Source organism: Staurois parvus, unplaced genomic scaffold (genome assembly GCF_062004578.1).
Source record: "Staurois parvus isolate SC_StPar_1 unplaced genomic scaffold, SC_StPar_1.0 ptg000151l, whole genome shotgun sequence".
In the NCBI taxonomy this organism is placed as follows: Eukaryota; Metazoa; Chordata; class Amphibia; order Anura; family Ranidae; genus Staurois; species Staurois parvus.
The window spans coordinates 18,723,191-18,745,219 of record NW_028317947.1 but is presented as its reverse complement, the minus strand read 5'-3'; the positions used below and the strand labels follow the sequence as shown (position 1 = coordinate 18,745,219).

Here is a 22,029-nt window from a genome sequence, read left to right as displayed (position 1 = left end):
AATACACCGCCATGGATTGAAATCCTGCAGCGCCCGCAAGGTCCCCTTCCTCAAGAAGGCACATGTACAGGCCTTTCTGAAGTTTTCCAATGATTCAGAGAAGGATTTGGAGAAAGTGCTGTGGTCACAAGACCACAATTGAGCTCTTTGGCATTACCTCGACTTGCCGTGTTTGGAGGAAGTAAAATGCTATGACCCTAAGAACACCATCCCTACAGTCAAGCATGGAGGTGGAAACATTATGCTTTGGGGCTGTCTCTGCTAAAGATACAAGCTGACTTTGCCGCATTGAGGGGCCATATATTGTAAAATCTTGGATGAGAACCTTCTTCCCTCAGCCAGAATACTGAACATGGGTCTTTCAGCATGACAATGACCCAAGGCAACAAAGGAGTGGCTGTGAAGAAGCACATTAAAAGGTCATGGAGTGGCCTAGCCAGTCTCCAGAGCGTAGTCCTATTGAAAATTTATGGAGGGAAACTTCGAGTTGCCAAGCGACACCCAAGAAACTTTAAGGATTTAGAGAAGACCTGTAAAGAAGCGTGGACCAAAATCCCTGAGATGTGTGCAAACCTGGTAAATACAAGAAATGTAGCTTAACAAGGGTTTTTTCAGCAAATACTAAGTCATGTTTTGTTTGGGGATCAAATACTTATTTTACTCACTGAACCGCAACTCCATTTATAACATTTGTATCATGTGTTTTCTGGATTTTTGGTTAATATTCTGTCTCTATCGTTTGAAATAAAACTATGAGAGAAAATTATAGACCCTTCATTTCCTTGTAAGTGGGCAAACTTACAAAATCTGCAGGGATCAAATAATTATTTTCCCCCCTGTATCTTGCAAGTCCTGTGACAAGTGACTGCCCTACTGCATATTAAACTACAGGGTGTCACCTTCTTGGCACGGGTGTCATTTACAGAACACCTTGCATTTCTTTTTTTCAATAAATACAAGCCATTCTCTTATTGGACGATATGGAAAAGCAGGGTGGTGATGTCATAAATTTCCATCTAGTCCATTCAGAGAATGTATTACATTCATTGAGTAAAATGCAAGGCATTCTGTGAGTGGAACAACGCCAAGCGAGCAACCCCCCTGTGGTTACTTTACAACAGGGTAGTACAAGTGGGTCCCAGATAGCAGCGATTTTTGATGTAGCAGAGTCTACTAAAGCAAGTTCCAGCTTCCACAGGGATTTGACATGTATGTTGATCCCATTGGATCAACATGTTCACCAAGAATCAACCAATGACCTACTATACCACTAATTAGAAAAGAAGAATGGAGAAACTCCACCCTCTGTACATGAGGTGTTCTTTATGAAACTGAAGAAGGATAAGGATACTATTAACCCCTTCACGCCTAAGGGTTAAACAAATCTAAAGGCCTAAGCACAATTCTGCACCGTTGACATGTGTTATTAAAACCGTCAATATCGCCACAACTACTTCGTACATCCAGATGGATTATACCTTGATTTTTTTTCCAGGACAAATTGGGCTTTCATTTGGTGGTAAATGGTAATGGATCGCTCCTAATTTTTTTTTATTATCAAAGGAAAACTGTCCCAAAATAGCTAAATAAAAAAAAACTATATAGATGTATGTTATTTGTACCCGGAGTACAGCCCAGAAACAATTGTGCGCATTTTGTTTTTGTCTTTCTTTTGCCTAAAACACACTGATATTAACACTAACTGATACCAATTTTTTTTAAATCCTGACCTTTGAACCAAACACTAACCCTGGCACTGAATTAGAGCAAACCTGATCTAGGTATTTTTCTTTATTTTTTAACGTTTATCTTTGTATTACAAAAAAAAAAAAAAAAAAAGTTTTTTCTCTATGCCAGGAGTTCGAGAGATACAATGTATCTCTCTTCTCCATTCATAGAGAGAGAGAAAAAAACAAGGGGGCCGGGCTCAACAGTGACTGATCACTGTGATAGCCAATCAGAGGCTATCACAGCGATCACGTGACCCGGAATCGAGAGTCCTGGGTCCCGATTGTTAGAACGGGACCCGGCCCTCTCAGTAACATCGCGTTCTCTGTGCTGGGAGCTCGCCGAGCGGCACGCTCCCAGCACAAAGACAGGTATGCAAATATGCGGCTCCATTGAAAAAATCCCAGTTCCGTGAGACCGCATTTTTGTGTGAAGTCGGCAGGAAGGGGTTAAATGACTACCTGGCAAAAATAGTCAGGCATATCTCAGATGATGGCTTCATCGGGCAACTACAGCAGACTACTAACTTTTGAGAATGGACTACCGACTCTGCTAGAGCAGTGCTGTGTGCTCCTCTGCACGATGCAGGAGATTGTACTCCATTAACCTCCCTAGCAGTCTGATTATCTCAATATTTTTGAATGTCAAAGCGGGGTACATTGTTTTACATGGAAATGTGTTGTTTTATATTGTAGGCCTGTAATTCTTAGGAATAACTCACTTAAATCTGTCCAAACAAGAGTCTAGTAAACATCCCGGGTATGATAAAGTTTGAAACACAAAATCAGAAATTTATAATATAATAAATAATTATAAAAAATAATAATAAATTTAATTCAATAATGTAATCAAACCAAAAACACTGAAATTTGAATTAGAGCACCAAGTTTGCACATCACTGAGCTCAGTCGCAGAATAGTCCCTGTCGTCACTTTCAGTGTCTGATGACGAATTTCCCCACAAATCATTATCACTCAATTCTGCAAGTGGTTCTAATTCACTATCGCTGTTCTCTAGCCGGTCTAAAACCGCTTTTGACCTAAAAGGGACGCTTTTTGGATGCCATGAAATTTCCAGGCAGAAAGAATGGTAAAAATGCAGGCAGGGCACAGGACAAAACTGAGATGAAATGGTTTGATACAGGAATGTAATCCTAACAGATTACAGTGTATTGTGTGTGTGTCATATTTTTACTTTTTTGAATCTCCCGCCGGTTCCGCCCTCCTGCTCGCAGGGAAGGAAACCCAGAAGACGGATGCCGGCATTGGCTGGAGGACACAGTGGAAGGACATCGGGGGATCGCAGGACAAGGTAAATTACACGACAGTGTAATCCCAAGTGTGGCTGGGGTTACCGCTTTTGGTATTGAATATTAACCCCGAGCTACACTTGGGATTACTGCCAGGGAGGTTAATGAAGACAAAAACTGAGATCTCAATTGCCATTAACATTTTGAGCCAGGAGGAAAGGGGTCTCTTAAAATCAAACCAAAACTATTAAATGAAACTTCTCCCGTCACTTTTTCATGTTGCACACCACACTTCATCAAGGCATTGTATCAGTGAAAAAGCATTATATCATTTGAAAAATTTATTTATAGTTGAATTTTCCCACAATAAAGATCACTGGACTGACAGTGTCCGGTTTTTCCCTTTTTTTTTTCTTTTGGATTTGCTGGAACTATTTCCTCCATGACAGCCTACTTATGTGTCTCTCTAATTTCACCATCAATCTTGTGTAAACCCAGCACAACATACTCATCATCAGCAGCAGCCACCCAAAGCAAAGTGAAGCACCGACAGCACATTACAGATATATATATAATATATACTTTAATATTTAGCCACAACTCCGGTTCAGTTTGGATGGCAGCAGGGAGGGAAGAGCCGTTGCAATTTCTTTATTCACAGCAGGAAAGGGGAGGGATTAAAAAAAAAAAAAAAAAAAAGAAAAGACCCTGAAAAATCCTTAAATTCAAGCCAGGCTGGCGGAAGCTCCCTGCTTCGCACTTCCATAATCCCGAAAACCTCCCTCCCATGCACATCAGTAGGATGTGTTCCAGAGCAATGCCCACGTATCCTGCTTGGGGCTGCTCTCTCGGGTATCCAATCTCTGGCATGTTGAGCAGCTGGCGGCCACGTCACACCCTGTCCCCCTCAGATGTGGGGGGTGAGAGGTGCTACTGTAAAACAAGCCCAACCTGTAAACGGGATAAAAAGAGACTGATTAAAGCTGAAGGTCGTCTCTGTGGGAGCTTTCATTATTAAATGCAGTATAAATACATGGCAATTATCTTCCCTATCATTGGGGACAGCGATCTGACATTCGTCCCTCTTCTGTGTTAGAAATTCTCTGTTGGTGGTGCCATCTTCCTATTTTTTCTTTCCTTTTAAGCTCAAGTCCACCGAAGTTTCATTTGGTACATACTAGAGAATTAAACCACCAGAAAAGTCTTGCATCTTTCAAAGACTGTATTTGCTAAGAAGCCTGCGCCAATTTCCTGACTGCACACCTGCTGTACCGATTATGCGAGACTTCCGCTGTCCCTGCAGGATCTCCTTTATTAAAGGGGAATGTAACAGGGGAAGCTGTAACACATAGAAGGTGGACAGGAACAGTGTCGGAAATTGTGTCAAGGAGTTGTCAAGGTTGCAGTATCCAAACTGCACAATAAGCCAGTTGCTAACTCAGCCTTACAGGCTCTACCTATAATGGTCACTTTTGGCTGGGCTGACCCTTTCACAGCAAACAGATTTTCTATCAATTCTTTCCTTTCTCTTGTAGAGCATCACTTGCCTCCTAACAGATACTGTACTTCACAAGGTAGAAAACACCAAATTATGACACTAGACTGCCCTACCACCCAAGGAAGACACTGCTGCGAATTTCAAAGGGCCTTAGAGAAAGATCCACACAATCCTGCTTTCCTTTTTGCGACAAGGACAACTACAGTTGCAAGAAAAAGTATGTGAACCCCTTGGGATTACGTGGAGTTTTGCATGAATTGGGCATAAAATGTGCTCTGAACGTCATCTAAGTCACAACAATAGAAGAACACAGTCTGCGGAACATAATACTACACAAACGTTAGATGTTGCCATGGTTTAATTGCACATAACATGTAAACATTCACAGTGCAGGGAGGAAAAAGTATGTGAACCTTTGGACTTAATAACTGGTTTACTCTCCTTTGGCAGCAATAACCTCAACCAAACGTTTCCTGTAGTTGCAGATCAGACCTGCACAACGATCTGGAGTAATTTTGGACCACTCCTCTTCACAAAACTGTTTCAGTGTAGCAATATTCTTGGGATGTCTGGTGTGAATCGCTCTCTTAAGGTCATGCCACAGCATTTCAATCGGGTTGAGGTCAGGACTCTGACTGGGCCACAGAAGGCGTATTCTGTGCTGTTGCAGCCATTGTTTTGTTGAATTACTTGTATGCTTTGGGTCATTTTCCTGTGGCATCACCCATCCTCTGCGGAGCTTCAGTTGGTGGACAGATGGTCCTACGTTTTCCTGCAAAATGCCTTGATAAACTCTGGAATTCATTTTCCCATCAATGACAACAATCCATCCAGGCCCTGAGGCAGCAAAGCAGCCCCAAACCATGATGCTCCCTCCGCCATGTTTTACAGTGGGGATGAGGTTTTGATGTTGGTGTGCTGTGCCTTTTTTTCTCCACACATAGTGTTGTGTGTTCTTCCCAAACAACTCAATCTTGGTTTCATCTGTCCACAGTATATTTTGCCAGTAGTGCTGTGGAACATCCAGGTGCTCTTTAGCAACTTCAAACGTGCTGCAATATGCTTTTTGGACAGCAATGGCTTCCTCCGTGGTGTCCTCCCATGTACTCCATTCTCGTTTAATGGTTTGCTTATTGTAGATTTGTCAACAAAAATGTTAGCATGTGCCAGAGATTTCTGTAGGTCCTTAGCTGACACTCTGGGATTCTTCATTACCTCATGAAGCATTCTGCGCTGTGCTCTTGCAGTCATTTTACAGGACGACCACGCCTAGGGAGAGTAGCAACAGTGCTAAACTTTCTCCATTTGTAGACAGTCTGTCTTACCGTGGACACATGAACATCAAGGCTTTTGGAGATACTTTTGTAACCCTTTCCAGCTTCACGCAAGTCAACAATTCTTGATTGTAGGTCTTCTGAGAGCTCTTTTCTGCGAGGCATGGTTCACATCAGACAGTGCTTCTTGAAACCAGTAAACCCAAAACAGGTGTGTGTTTTTTAAGGGCAGGACAGCTGTCAGCAACACATCCAATATCATCACACTGATTGGAGTCAAGGTTGGCTCACTCCTGGCTCCAATTAGCTCTGGGAGAAGTCATTAAGCTAGGGCCTCACATACTTTTTCCTCCATGCACTGTGAATGTTTACATGTTATGTGAAATTAAACCATGGCAACATCTAATGTTTGTGTAGTATTATGTTCAGCAGACTGTGTTCTTCTATTGTTGTGACTTAGATGACGTTCAGAGCACATTTTATGCCCAATTCATGCAAAACTCCACGTAATCCCAAGGGGTTCACATACTTTTTCTTGCAACTGTATGCCATCATATGCCATCAGCTTTTATAAAATGCTTTTTAAGAACCCTTTAGTTGGCACTACCCGATATATAAATGTATGAGGGATTTACAGAAGTAAATTTCTGTATATGTGGTAAGGGGAAGTGAAGAGGTTTTACCTTGAAGCCCCAAGATTACAGATACCGTATATACTCGAGTATAAGCCGACCCGAATATAAGCCAAGGTACCTAATTTTACCACAAAAAACTGGGAAAAACTATTGACTCGAGTATAAGCCGAGGGGGGAGGAATAGTGCCCCATCGTTGATGTCAGTGGGGGGAGGAATAGTGCCCCATCGTTGGTGTCAGTGGGGGGAGGAATAGTGCCCCATCGTTGGTGTCAGTGGGGGGAGGAATAGTGCCCCATCGTTGGTGTCAGTGGGGGGAGGAATAGTGCCCCATCGTTGGTGTCAGTGGGGGGAGGAATAGTGCCCCATCGTTGGTGTCAGTGGGGGGAGGAATAGTGCCCCATCGTTGGTGTCAGTGGGGGGAGGAATAGTGCCCCATCGTTGGTGTCAGTGGGGGGAGGAATAGTGCCCCATCGTTGGTGTCAGTGGGGGGAGGAATAGTGCCCCATCGTTGGTGTCAGTGGGGGGAGGAATAGTGCCCCATCGTTGGTGTCAGTAGGGGGAGGAATAGTGCCCCATCGTTGGTGTCAGTAGGGGGAGGAATAGTGCCCCATCGTTGGTGTCAGTGGGGGGAGGAATAGTGCCCCATCGTTGGTGTCAGTGGGGGGAGGAATAGTGCCCCATCGTTGGTGTCAGTGGGGGGAGGAATAGTGCCCCATCGTTGGTGACCCCTGCTCCAGCCTGGGCTCGCTCGCTCCCTCTCCCATGGTACACACTTACCGGTCAGATGTCTTCCTTCTCCGGCCGCTCTCCTCCTCTTCACTCGCTTGATCTTCGCGGTGCCGCTCGGCTCCTCCTCTCCAAGCTCCACCTCCTCGCCGGTGATTGGCCGCCGGAACTGTAGCTCAGGAGAGGCACACAGGCGCCCAATCACCGGCGAGGAGGTGGAGCTTGGAGAGGAGGAGCCCAGCGGCACCGCGAAGATCGAGCGAGTGAAGAGGAGGAGAGCGGCCAGAGAAGGAAGACATCTGACCGGTAAGTGTGTACCATGGGAGAGGGAGGGAGCGGCGAGGATTGATCCCGGGGGTGTGTCCAGATGACAGGGACGGCATGTCATCTGCAGACGTTGACTCGAGTATAAGCCGAGGGGGCCGTTTTTCAGCACAAAAAATGTGCTGAAAAACTCGGCTTATACTCGAGTATATACGGTAACCAAAGCCTTGTGTTTATCCCTTTTTAGTCCTGGATCTACTCAGGTTATACTTTATGGTTTCTTTTTCTCAGTGAAAATGCTGCTTTCAGCTGCACTTGCAGTGCTCTACTATGCCACACTCATCACAAATGTCCTCACAAAGACTTGTATAGCAGAGGAAGAGTGGGCTATGCAAGACGAATTCTAAACTATTGAGCGTACTGTGGCTAACTTTGGTGCCTATTAGACTGCACATTCACACAGACTCCCCCTGCTCCCAAATAAGAGCTTAAATTCAGATTAGTAGGAAAAGAAAAAAAGGGAAAAAGGACACAAAAAAAAAAAATGGGAAAGGACAAAAAAAAGGGAAATGACAAAAAAAGGGAAAGACAGGATATGAAAAGGAAATCTAAATGAGGAAACAGGGCAATAAAAACTGCTAAGCCCTCCCTACTCTATACAAAAACTACAAAAAGTGGCTGTGCCCTCCTTGTTACTGACCCTATGACATGCCGAGAACTGACTAAACATGGCGGTGTAGTGAAAGCAAGCTAAAATGACACACGTGTTTATAACCAATTGTGGATCTACGGTTGTGCACACTGATCTGCCTTTACCTTCTCAGGTCCCATGCTGGGACACTTCCAATTATACAGGTAATACTGCAGATTGCCGTCTCCTATTCCAAATTTCAGTTTCTCCAGAAAGGTTTTGTTTTCCATGAGGTCTAGGGCATTAAAGACATCGAATCCTTTCTGCAGATAAAACAAGTAAAACACAGTTTACATGAAGTGCAAGACCCCTGTTTGTGTCCCATTACCACCCACTTAAATCAGGCCGATGGGCTTCTATGTGACTTGGCTTTTCCAGTCAGATCCAAATAAAATACAACTCCATATTTAGGGTGGATTAGACTTGCATGCCATGCCTGGCTCAGCTTAAAGGGAGAGATCTCGCCCATTCTCAGGAAAACCAGGCTGAGCACATCTTTTCAGCCAAGCTTGTAGAAGAAACTTTCCTATAGAGAAATGACTAGAGAGCTTATGCAGAGATATGCCATCTGTCCTTGGAGCGAGGAGTCCTGCTCCGATATATTTTAGCACAATCTCAGGGTCAAAGAACTGGCAATTTTACTACAGCTACCCTGTGTTTTGGTAATCAGTCACCTATCTTCTACATCAGGGGTCTCCAAACTTTTCAAACAAAAGGGCCAATTTACTGTCCTTCAGATTTTAGGGGGGCCGGATTGTGGCCAGTGGGCTAGAAAATGTTCCGGGTCCAGCATAATTGAGAACAATGCATAAGCAGTGGCGCAGGATGACCTCGGCCTTCGGTCATTTAGGACTGAAGGCCATTCTGTACTTGCACTGTTGCCCACATGCCGTTTAGGTTTTCATCTTACCCCTGGTCCTGAATTTTCTAAGTAACGGCACACATGGCCATAAGCATGTTAAATGTTTTACATGTGTACAATATGCTCCAAATCTGCTGCATTCAGATCTGTTTAAAAAAAAAAAAAGAAAAAAAGACAAAACAAAAAAAAAACCTGGTACAGATCACAAAGCGGCATATTTTACGCTTGTGTGAATGAACCAATAAAAAGGACCAGGTCACAAATCTCCAAATTGAATAAAGGAGGTTACCTAGAAAGGAGGTAAAGCCTCACCTTTCCATCACGGTGTCATTGTATAGGAATTATATCCTCAATCCTACTGGAAAACTGACACTTCCAGGAAAATCAGTCTCCTACGTCGCTTTACACCTACCTGTAACCAGCACTCGTTCTACCCCATAAACCCCTACACCAAGCACAAAGCAAATGTTGCATTAGAACACTAAAAGGTACTCACAGATTTTGCCAGGATGAGGGCATCATTCATGAGGTCGACAAGAGGCGTTTTGGTGTGCACATTGTAGAAGGAGTACGCAGCCTTTAGGCTCTTGTGTGTGGGGTGGTTCATGATGGTTGAGGGGAGCGTGTGGAAGCTCAGGAAGTCTGTTAGCTCTCCGTCTGGAGACTAGAGATAAGAACATTAGTCAATTTGTGGTAAAACCATTCTCGCAACACCAATGCCCGTACCTCCGGGACTTAGAAAACATTAAAAGAGACGTTTGGGCGTTTTTTTTTGTTTTTTTTTAAATCATACCTAGGTGGATGCAGCATCCATCTGATGCTGGATCTGTCCCCCACCAGCTCTAAGGCTGGGAACTGAGCAATCAGACACAGCTGATCGCTCATTTCTCCATCGCTCTTAGAGAGTGGTGACGGTCTGTCACTGCTGTCTGCTCTGCGCTTCCACCCAGCGCTTACTGGAGTGTCAGACTGGTGAGGGAACTAGAGCGGCTGGCTCAGGCTCTCATCAGCTCGCTGAGAGGCTGAGCCAGGTGCCGGTCCAGGCTCCTGGGTAGATCCCAACCATATGGTTACTATCTTTCCCCAGCCTGGACCGGCTGAGAGATGTCAACTGACAGCAGACTTTAGCCCGCTGTCGGCTAAAACCAGGTCACAGAAGTGCAGAACGAACTGCACTCCTATGATCCAGTACAGGCAAACGAGCTTTGGCTGTACTTCTCCTTTAATACACCCTCAGGGTCACCAGTACTAAATGTAAAATACAAGAAGTGCACTGAACTAGTAGCCAAAATAAAACGTTTTGTATTGTATAAGGATAGGGAAGAATCAGAACCCCTGCCAGGTTTTTATTGCTGTCTGTGTCCCAGCTGGGGAGATTTGACCTCTCCATTTGTCCTAGTGACCACTGTCAGCAAGAATGAAAGTGAAGGAACATCTGAAGTTTTACAGGAACAGGAGGCAGGGGAAATCTTCTAATGAGGACACATGAGCTAGTAATAACTGTAAGAGTGGGCTTTCCCTTTTCAGAGATTTTCTTTTTATAGTAGAAAAGAGACAAAAGTGGAAAAAAAAAAAACTTCTTAAAAAGAGGTACTTTAGGCACCAAAATAAAAATGGGCAGATAGGCGGGATTTTTAGTGCAGAAGAGAAATGACTTGTCTCTACATTAAAAGCTTCTTACCTGCCTGTCTGCCCCTGTACAGCAAGTTGGACACAAATTCAGTAATGCCAAATCTAATGGAACACCTGCGCATGCGCGCGAGTGACATTTCTGACCAGCTAATGACAGCGGCCAGCGACTGAAACCCGGAAGCTGGCCGCTGGAATAGGTCAGCGGTGAGTTATGAGAATGGCACATTGCTGGATTCAAGGGGAGTATAATGCCGCTTTAATTTTCTACACTATCCAAAACTAAAAAGGGAAGTTTGGCTTTAAAATTAACTACAGCATAGAGAAAGTGAACATACAGCTATAGAATATCAGGATATTGTAATAAAAACAGGATACAACTAATAAAGAAGATAAAATGCTAGATGTAGTGCCAGCTCTTCCTTACCTCCACCACGAAGGTATCTATGATGTTCTCTTGGGGCAGAAGCCAATGTTTCACCTCTTCTTCACTCATGAACGGGGCCAGGTTGAACTGAGACAAGTACTGAGTCAGGAGCCGGTGTACAGCGGGGACATGATGTAGCTCCATTGGTTTCATGCCTTGGGTTTTAGCAGTCTGCAGAGAACACACCAATTAATTTTTTTACTACACTGGCAAAACAATCTTCCTCCACCCCGACTTTGCATTTTAGCATCTGCTAGTAAAAGGGAATATACAATTCTCTATTCAGCATAGTAACATGATTTTATATTCCCAGAGAGAATCCCAGACAATGACTTCATCTGCACAGACTGGAGGAAAGAAAGTACATTTGATGCCCCTGGCAACCTGGTTCTACCTGTTATTAACCTTGTGTGGTTCCAAAAAAACAAAACAAAACAAAAAAAAAAAAAAAAAACAAAAACACACACACACAAAAAAACAAACAAACAAACACACACACAAAGCAAACAAAAAAACACACAAAAAAAAACCACACGCACAAAAAAAACAAAACAAACAAAAAACACACACACAAACAAAACACACACACAAACAAAAAAACAAAAACAAAACAAAAAACACACACACACACACACACAGGTAATGAGGACACTAAACAAATCCGATGTCATTTCTTTTCTCATTCAAGTAATAAAAAAGTAAATACACTTTCAGAATTCAACGTTTCCATGCAGATTTATCCAATAGTTGAAAAGTAAACTGCCAGTCCATCAACACTCCCCATATATATCAGGGCAAGGCCTACGAAAGAACCTGCATCACCAACCAGGAGGCCTTAGTGCCTCTATAGATAGAACGCATAGCCAGGTCATCCTCACAACCCATTCTATACAAAGGGGACACAATGCACCAAGACACGCCTGTGGCAGTACTGTAAGAGGTAACAAGAGTATAATTACAACTGAAATCATTATGCTGCATTAGACTGCCGTCAGTCACCTGGGCACAGGGGGAACTCACCTCCGGAAGCCGGTACAGTTTCATAGTCCTCTGCATGGTCATGTTCCGGCTAAGATGAGAGAATTTCACCTCTATCAGTTTCCGAGGGTTTAGTGACCTATGCCAGTACCTGCCCGACAGACAAGAGAGATGGCGCTTACTAGCAGAAGAGGTTGTTACAGAGATGCTGAGGCAAAAGATTCATTTTTCACTGTAATCTGGATAAAGTGTGTGGAGCCGATGCTGACAATTATCACTCTACAGAGCTGTATGCTTGTAAGCAGACTATAAAAAGAACTCCACTAGGCACCTGCATGTGGCTACTGGTTTAGGCAGCACAACACCTGCGGTATACACCGCCTGGAAGATCCCCTCCATGTGAACTCTACGTGTGATCTCACGGATCAGGACTGGTGCGACCCGCTTGGCACGCATCTTCTTGTGTACACAGAGGAAATTGATCTCTACCATCTTCTTGGTGCTGGTTTGAGAAAGTAAAAAGAACAGAAATTAGTTACAGGCAACTGAACTATGAAAACCTCATCTTTGCCCATTAGGATGCAGTGTTCCATATTAAAAAACAAACACTTTCCAAATTATTATTATACAGGACTTATATAACGCCAACAGTTTGCTCAGCACTTTACAATATAACGACAATACAGCAACAATACAAGAGGGTTAGGAGGGCCCTGATCCTTGGAGCTTACAATCTAATGTGTATTTCACTGAGCAAAAAGTACATCGTTTATCTAGGCAGTTTATTTGCATCGCAGTCCTGCACCTATTGAGACTGGCTGCAAGACACCCCTTCAAAACAGGCTGTATGAGCAGTAAGGCTGCAACGAATTATTATTTTCATATTTGAATAGTTGCCCGATTATTTTTTCAATTAATTGGATAAAAACCTCAAAAAAAAGTTTGATGTATAATTTAGTTAAAAGGATAAAGTTCACCTTTCATAACATGTTACATGTAGCATGTTATGAATGGACCGGACCCTGCTCCTCCCCACTTTGACAGCTAGCAGGTGATCTCCTCCCACTAGCTGTCAAAAAGTAAAAAAAAACAAAAACAAACAAAAAAAAAACAAAAACAAAAACAAAAAAACAAAAACACACGCGGCCGTGTGGGGCTCCACCCGCCTAACCATGTCCATCATTCACAGAATTCTGTAATTAAGAAAATTACAACAGCTTTATGCAGGCCATAGGCGGTTCGTTTATCGGCCGATTTTTCGTCTGAAAAACAAAACCTCGGTCGTTCTGTTGGCTACCAATGATTGCAAAAATCGCCCATTTTTCACACATTTTCCAGCATGACCGATAAAAGAAATGAGGAGGAACCGTGAAAATCGGCCGATGCCATTGCCCCACTAACAGTGCAAAAATCGGCCGATTATTCTTTCGGACGAAAAAAAACAGATGATAACCGAACAGTCTATGGCCTGCATTAGTGATGGTCGGCTTGCAGTTCTCAATGAACTACCAGTTTACTAGTTCATTGATTTTTTTTTTCCCCATCAGAGTGTATCGGCGTGCTCATATGAGATGTATGGGCAAGCAGATATACTGACAGAACTGCAGAAGTCCTTCATGGCCCCAGCGATCTGCTGAAAATAGCAAACCTGCAAAAAATGTGCATTTATTATTTTCTGCTAAAAGGTGAACTTAATATATGAAAAGATTAACAAAAAATACAATTTATTCTTGAACATCTATATGTAGTGGTAAATATAAATAACCAGCTATATGGTCAGGGAACACAATATCTAATCCATTCTCAGAATAACAGACAATAGAGGTACAATATATACAATCAGAGGTTGAATCTGGTACATATCAGACTCAAAAAGAAAAAAATTTTTTTTTTAAAAAATACATTTTTTAAAAGTCCTAAAATGCTGTTTTGCAGATTTTCTGACAGGATTGTAATATAATATTATGCATGACATACTCCCTGGTCATAGGCAGGTAGCTTGATACAAGCTACCTGCACCTGCTGTCGTTTATGCTGGCCATACACACACAAAATGTTTCATTTGAAAAAGGTTTCCTTTAAGAAGGTTTGTTTCGATTTTCTAATCATTAGTGGGGTCAAATCAGAGCGTTTGCGGCCAAAGTGATAAGAAAATACGAAGGAGCAGAATAAAAAACTCTTCTCGATCGAACGAATGTTTGGACAGTATATTGGCTCCCACTGCTGTCAATCAAATTCGAGTTAAATGGAGTTAGGAGCACCAGCAGGTACCTCCAGAAGAGGAGGGTCGAGCACTGTGCAAGATCAGGTACGACATGTTTATTTTTTCCATTAAAAAATAAAAATCAAAGCTTTACAATCACTTTAAGCCCAATCCTCAATTTTTTTACATTTAAAATGGAGTGACAAAGAGTTGCAGCCACTGTGTCCCATTTAGGAAGAGGACTTCCCATTTGATAGAGGTCAGACACAGCAGAACATGAGAAGAAATATTACAAACAAGCAAATATACTGTAGATCAGGGCTTGAAATTTCCACTCGCTTGCTCATCAATGGCGAGTGGAAATTATGGTGGGGGCGAGTGTGTCCACCAAGGCCGTCTTGCTGAGCAGGCTCAGAGCTCAGGCTGGATCTGTCATTGGCACTGGGAGCCGTCAGACTGCTCAATAGCTGAGTGCAGTGAAAGCAAAGCAAGGAGTGTGTGCTGTGCTCTCTGCCTCCCCCTAGAGTGCAGTACCCGGCTGTGTGAGTGACTAACGAAGTACTGCAACTTTTTATGATGGGGGGGGGTGATGTGTGTGTGTGTACATGTGTGCGCATGTGTGTGTCTGTGTATGCATGTACATGTGTCTATCTGTACATGTGTCTGAGTGTGTGTGCATGTGTACGTACATGTGTGTGTGTACAGGTGTGTATGTATGTATATGTGGGTGTGTGTGTGTGTATGTCTGTGTATGTACATGTATCTGTGTGTATGCATGTGTCTGTGTGTGTGTACATGTGCCTCTGTGCGTGTGTGTGTAGGTACATGTCTGTGTGTGTGTGTGTATGTACATGTCTGTGTGTGTGTGTGTGTACAGGTGTCTCTGTGCGTGTGTGTATGTACATGTCTGTGTGTGTGTACAGGTGTCTCTGTGCGTGTGTGTGTGTATGTACATGTCTGTGTGTGTGTGTACAGGTGTCTCTGTGCGTGTGTGTGTATGTACATGTCTGTGTGTGTGTGTACAGGTGTCTCTGTGCGTGTGTGTATGTACATGTCTGTGTGTGTGTACAGGTGTCTCTGCTTGTGTGCGTTTGTTGGTGGTGAGTAACTCTTAAGGCTTGGCTAGTAGCTCAGGACTTGAAATTTTAAGCCCTGCTGTAGATGCATTGATTTCACTTTTAACATCACATGTTTTGACTGGATATGGCCCTGAAATGCAGGTTGACATGTTGGGAAAATAGCTGCAGACCAATCTGGTACAAACAAATAACTCTTCTACGCAATGAACAGAAAAATCCACTCCTGGTGATAAAATACTTACAGATCATAGATTTTCATGTTAGCTGGAATGGCGCTGATAAACCCCACTAGCTTCTTGCTATTGATGACCCTCACTCCACAGTGCCACTGTGGCAGCCATCCGGGAGGTCTCAGTGCCCTAGGAAAGAAGACACAGCAGCCTCATCTTTAGAGACGGTTCCTTACGGCAGAAGACTATACAAAAGTTACAATCTGCTAAGCTCACCATAACAGGAACTCCGGCGAGTAGTCAAAGCGGAACATGTTATCATCATCTTCTACATAGTTTTCATTTAGCAAAGTGTACAGCTCCTTTAGCTGCAGATAATAAGAAGATTATAGTTAACAACTTATGAAGAGATAGGCTATGTGCGGTAATACTGAGCAGAGACAGATTGTTGGGAGATTACAGAAGAATTCTGCTAAGCACTTTTTGTATCTAAAAAAACGTGCCAGCAAAATTCCATTTAAGGGAAAAAAAAAAAAAAGAAAAAAAGGAAGAAGGAGCTTCTAAAAGCTTAAAAAACAAATCTGGGCTTTGCCCATGTGGCACAAAACAGGTTCGCTTTAACCAGTTCCGTGCCGCCCTATAGCACAAATACTGTTACAGGGCGCGCAAAATCACATACATACACATAAAAAAAAAAAAATCACACACAAACACACACACACACTTTGTCCAGGTACGGGGGCGCACGCCCCCTACCCATGCCGCCATTCGCAGCCTTGGCTGTCAATCACCGGGTCCTGGCCAGTGATTTCTCACCGCTACCTGATGATCGCCAAGTATCTCCGACGGGGCAGAGACCTGTGTATAAACAACACAGATTTCTCCCGTCAGCTCCTGCACACTGCTTTGTGTGGCTCTGCAAAGCAGAGCCACACAAAGCAGTGTGCTTATAGTGAAACAGCATACAGTTAACGCTTTGATCGCCCCACATGTTAACCCCTTCCTGTCCAGTGCCATTAGTACAGTGTCAGTGCTTTTTATTAGCACTGATCCCTGTATTGGTGTCACTGGGGATGTCAGCGACACCAAGTCAGTTCCCTCCCAGTGTCTGAAGGCCCACCACAGTCCCGCTATAAGTCGATGATCGCCACCATTACTAGTGAGAAAAAAAAAATCCCAGTATATATACCGCCATTTGTAAACGCTATAACTATCACGTAAACCAATTAATTTACAGGTATTGGTTTTTTTTTTTTGTTAGCAAAGACATGGAGCAGAATACATTTTGGCCTAAATTTATGATGAAATTAGATTTTTTTAATTTTCTTACTGGACATATTTAAAATTTTTTAATTTAAAATTTTCGGTCTTTGTTTATAGCGCAAAAAAAAATAAAAAAAAAACGTGCAGGAAATCAAATAACACCAAAAGAAAGCTCTATTTGTGTGTGTGTGGGGGGGGGGGGAAAGGACCTAAATTTAATTTGGGTGCAGCGTTGCATGACCACGCAATTGTCAGTTAAAGTAACGTAGAGCCATATCGCAAAAAAAATGGCCTTGTCAGGAAGGGGGGGGGGCGGCGTTAAGCCCTCGGGAGGGCAAGTTGTTAATGTACCCATCTTAAAAGTGAAATTTTTATATTTAAAAATAACAAATCATGTCACTTACCTGCTCTGTGCATGGTTTTGCACACAGCATGCCTCAATCCTCTTCTTATAGGGTCCCCGGCTGGCGTTCCTGGCCCCTCCCTCCTGCTGAGGGCTCCCACTTGCTATAGGGGCACTCAAGTGGGCTCGATCCCAAGCCCTGTCTCTGTGTCCATAGACACACACATTAACAGCAATGATCAGCCCTACCCCTGCTCCTGCGTCACTGGCTGTGATTGACAGCAGCAGGAACCAATGGCTCCTGATACAGTCCCTAAGCCAATGAGAAAGCAGAGAGCCAAGAGAGCCGCTGCTCTCATGCAAATCACTGGATCGAGATCGGGCTTAGGTAAGGGAACCTGCACACTGAAGGTTTTTTTTTTTACCTGCATCCATAAAACCTTCAGGCTTTAAAACCACTTTAAGCAGTTTATACTTTCCACCTTTTTAATCCCCTGCCACATGGCTTCGCACTGGGAACCAAAGGAAATACTCAGCGCTCTTTGGTATGGAGCACCATTGAAATAAACCTGTTTTTCCCCTGCATGGCCAAAGAATAGATTCACTTGCTTTGTAGAGCTTTTATACGAGTTTGTAGTTGTGGAGAGGTTCTGTTTGTTCCTGTATATGGTTTTGAACAGTTCTTATTGTGAGAATGTCAGCAGTTGTAATCTCTTCATATCTACTAAAAAGGTTTTTTCGGGTTCCTATTGAAATGTTTTTACTACTTTCTGTCCTGACAGAAGCCCTAATGCTGCATTTACACGCCATCTTATAGATCAGGGGTCTCCAAACTTTCTAAACAAAAAGGGACAGTTCATTGTCCTTCAGACTTAGGGGAGCCAGACTGTAGCCAGTGGGAGTGGAAATTTTCCTGGCATCAGTGGGATTAAACATCACCGCATTTGGTGTCACTGGGGGGGAAATGGCGCACCAGCGTTGGCGTCACTGGGGGGGAAATGGCGCACCAGCGTTGGCGTCACTGGGGGGGAAATGGCGCACCAGCGTTGGCGTCACTGGGGGGGAAATGGCGCACCAGCGTTGGCGTCACTGGGGGGGAAATGGCGCACCAGCGTTGGCGTCACTGGGGGGGAAATGGCGCACCAGCGTTGGCGTCACTGGGGGGGAAATGGCGCACCAGCGTTGGCGTCACTGGGGGGGAAATGGCGCACCAGCGTTGGCGTCACTGGGGGGGAAATGGCGCACCAGCGTTGGCGTCACTGGGGGGGAAATGGCGCACCAGCGTTGGCGTCACTGGGGGGGAAATGGCGCACCAGCGTTGGCGTCACTGGGGGGGAAATGGCGCACCAGCGTTGGCGTCACTGGGGGGGAAATGGCGCACCAGCGTTGGCGTCACTGGGGGGGAAATGGCGCACCAGCGTTGGCGTCACTGGGGGGGAAATGGCGCACCAGCGTTGGCGTCACTGGGGGGGAAATGGCGCACCAGCGTTGGCGTCACTGGGGGGGAAATGGCGCACCAGCGTTGGCGTCACTGGGGGGGAAATGGCGCACCAGCGTTGGCGTCACTGGGGGGGAAATGGCGCACCAGCGTTGGCGTCACTGGGGGGGAAATGGCGCACCAGCGTTGGCGTCACTGGGGGGGAAAAGGCGCACCAGCGTTGGCGTCACTGGGGGGAAATGGAGCCCCATCCTTGGCGTCACTGGGGGGAAATGGAGCCCCATCCTTGGCGTCACTGGGGGGAAATGGAGCCCCATCCTTGGCGTCACTGGGGGGAAATGGAGCCCCATCCTTGGCGTCACTGGGGGGAAATGGAGCCCCATCCTTGGCGTCACTGGGGGGAAATGGAGCCCCATCCTTGGCGTCACTGGGGGGAAATGGAGCCCCATCCTTGGCGTCACTGGGGGGAAATGGAGCCCCATCCTTGGCGTCACTGGGGGGAAATGGAGCCCCATCCTTGGCGTCACTGGGGGGAAATGGAGCCCCATCCTTGGCGTCACTGGGGGGAAATGGAGCCCCATCCTTGGCGTCACTGGGGGGAAATGGAGCCCCATCCTTGGCGTCACTGGGGGGAAATGGCGCCCCATCCTTGGCGTCACTGGGGGGAAATGGCGCCCCATCCTTGGCGTCACTGGGGGGAAATGGCGCCCCATCCTTGGCGTCACTGGGGGGAAATGGCGCCCCATCCTTGGCGTCACTGGGGGGAAATGGCGCCCCATCCTTGGCGTCACTGGGGGGAAATGGCGCCCCATCCTTGGCGTCACTGGGGGGAAATGGCGCCCCATCCTTGGCGTCACTGGGGGGAAATGGCGCCCCATCCTTGGCGTCACTGGGGGGAAATGGCGCCCCATCCTTGGCGTCACTGGGGGGAAATGGCGCCCCATCCTTCGCGTCACTGGGGGGAAATGGCGCCCCATCCTTGGCGTCACTGGGGGGAAATGGCGCCCCATCCTTGGCGTCACTGGGGGGAAATGGCGCCCCATCCTTGGCGTCACTGGGGGGAAATGGCGCCCCATCCTTGGCGTCACTGGGGGGAAATGGCGCCCCATCCTTGGCGTCACTGGGGGGAAATGGCGCCCCATCCTTGGCGTCACTGGGGGGAAATGGCGCCCCATCCTTGGCGTCACTGGGGGGAAATGGCGCCCCATCCTTGGCGTCAGTTTATAGAATAGCATCTTGTATCAGTGGGAGGAATAGTTCCCCAAGGGCCAGATAAAGGCAAGCAAAGGGCCACATTCGCCCCCAGGGCTGCAGTTTGGAGACCATACAAGGTTTAAAATATTCCCAAGTTTGCCCTATAAACTCAGACCTCCTGAATCAGAAAATCCTGGTAGTGCGTCCCTCTCTAAATTCTTTGCATATGAGCCCCGAGTTTGCAGAATGTACATGTGCAATTTCCTGTTCAGAAATGCAGGTTTACTATCTGTATGATATCAAATGAACGCAGCATGAAATTTCCTCCCTTTATCCAAATGACTTAAGTACTGTCTGGAGTTGGATGGGGAAAGGTTTCAGCCAATGAAAGCCTCAGTCTTACTTACCACTGATCTGTCACTCAAATCCAGAGCATCCCAGGTGAAACCCTGTGGCAGGCTGTATGGCTCCTGACGGATATTATCCTTGTCTGGCTCAATAGGGCCATGTGTATTGACCACTTCACCTATAAGAAGTACATCAGGCTATCAGACAAAATAATCGTTCTCATTTGGAATAAGATCATTCATGCATCAATGTTTTTAAAACACCTGTATACAGTTTGGAATAAACAGCTGTATAATACTAAGCTGTAAACACACAGGTCTGGGAGGAACATTTGGCCCAAGACAAAAAAAAAAAAAAGAAAAAAAAAAAGAAAGAAAAAAAAAAAAAAAGGGGGGGGGGGGGGAATAATTTACATGGCTTCATTCACTATCCTAAAAAAAGGAATAAGACCATTTTTGGGATTTTTGATGGGAGCAAAAGGCATACAGATAGCTTGAAGGCTCTATTGTGATTTGCACTGTTTTAATAAAGGGCTTTTTGGTTTCTTTCAGCCCAGCTCACCACAACTTGCCCGGTTATTTATTTATTTCAGGTACTTGTATATCGCCATCAATTTACACAGCACTTTACATATATATTGTACATTCACATCAGTCCCTAACCCTCAAGGGGTGTACAATCTAAGGTCCCTAACTCACATTTATACATACACATACTAGGGACAATTTAGACAGGATCCAATTAACCTACCAGCATGTCTTTGGAGTGTGAGAGGAAACCGGAGTACCCAGAGGAAACCCACACAGGCACAGGGAGAACATGCAAACTCCAGGCAGGAGGTACCATAGCTGGGATTCGAACAAACGACCCTAGTACTGCCAGGCAGAAGTGCTAACCACTTAGCCACTGTGCTGCCCATGATCTTTTAAAAGTATGTGTTAGACAGCTCTGGATCAGATTTTAGCAATCGCCTTCTTGGTGCATATAAAGACAAATTGGATTCGGATTAAATTGAAGCAGATTGTATTCTATTCTACCTTTAGCCCCAACCCCGCCCCCCCCCCCTCCCAAAAAACAAAACAAAAAAAAAAAACAACCTTTACAAGCAAGGATCACACTATCCCCAGTTACCTGGATTACAATGAAATGTGGCTCCTACCTAACTTAGGAACAGGCTGCGTGTCCCAGAACTGGTAGCTTCGCTTGCTGGCCTCTTCCATGGTCTTAGCGGACCCTTGACCCACAGAAAACAGCTCAATGGCCTTCTGGATCTCTTGGATCTTCTCAGCAGGTAGAGTGTTCACCTAAACGAAAGAGGTCAAGCAGAAGGTATCAAATATATATTTCTATAAGCCGTAATCCCATGAGGAAGAAATTGCAGTTTATATTAAAGTGTTACTAAACCCAGGACCCTGCATTCACTCTATCCGGTCTCCCCGGACCCTGCATTCACTCTATCCGGTCTCCCCGGACCCTGCATTCACTCTATCTGGTCTCCCCGGACCTTGCATTCACTATATCCGGTCTCCCACAGTACCCAGATCATGGAAATGCAATTATTTTAGTAAACAAACTGCTAAATACCTTTTCTCGTCAGCAGTTAGAGCAGTCTTGTGACTTCAGCAGAGCACTGGTTAAAACTTGTAGGAGGAGTTTTCTTTCTGCTATAGAAGGATGCAGAACCCCTGACCCCTGTGTGGACAGTGCTGATTGGCCCTGTGCTGATCACATGCACTCTCCCATGGAAAAAAAAAAAATCTCTAGCAATACACACTAAAAACTGAGCATTTGCATGTGACTACGGGTTCAGTCTGTCTCATCAGGTGGACATTTGAACAAGAGGAGTGGCAGAGAAGACAGGATCAAACAGCCTTTTTACACAATGCGGAGGATTAACCCCTTAGGTTCCACAGTGAGTATAACAAGCATGCTTTACTGCATATACAGACTGATTGTACTGTTGTGGGTTTAGTAACACTTTAACATTTATATTTTGCATTTTTGAGTTTAATAAATAATAGTTTATAAA

General features: G+C 45.0%; 1 protein-coding gene across 1 annotated transcript in view; it reads right to left on the bottom strand.

The window, feature by feature from the left end:
• Positions 1-3,543: 3,543 nt before the first annotated feature.
• Positions 3,544-22,029, bottom strand: part of NMT1 (N-myristoyltransferase 1) — a 32,759-nt gene continuing 14,273 nt past the window's right edge. The window contains exons 3-12 of the mRNA XM_089674576.1: positions 21,160-21,304; positions 20,060-20,178; positions 15,691-15,782; positions 15,487-15,603; positions 12,294-12,464; positions 12,005-12,113; positions 10,985-11,155; positions 9,425-9,592; positions 8,192-8,329; positions 3,544-3,928 (exon numbers count right to left, since the gene is read on the bottom strand). Of these exons, the coding sequence (XP_089530702.1) occupies positions 3,908-3,928; positions 8,192-8,329; positions 9,425-9,592; positions 10,985-11,155; positions 12,005-12,113; positions 12,294-12,464; positions 15,487-15,603; positions 15,691-15,782; positions 20,060-20,178; positions 21,160-21,304 (1,251 nt within the window). The 3' untranslated portion in view covers positions 3,544-3,907. The remainder of the gene's footprint in view (positions 3,929-8,191; positions 8,330-9,424; positions 9,593-10,984; positions 11,156-12,004; positions 12,114-12,293; positions 12,465-15,486; positions 15,604-15,690; positions 15,783-20,059; positions 20,179-21,159; positions 21,305-22,029) is intronic.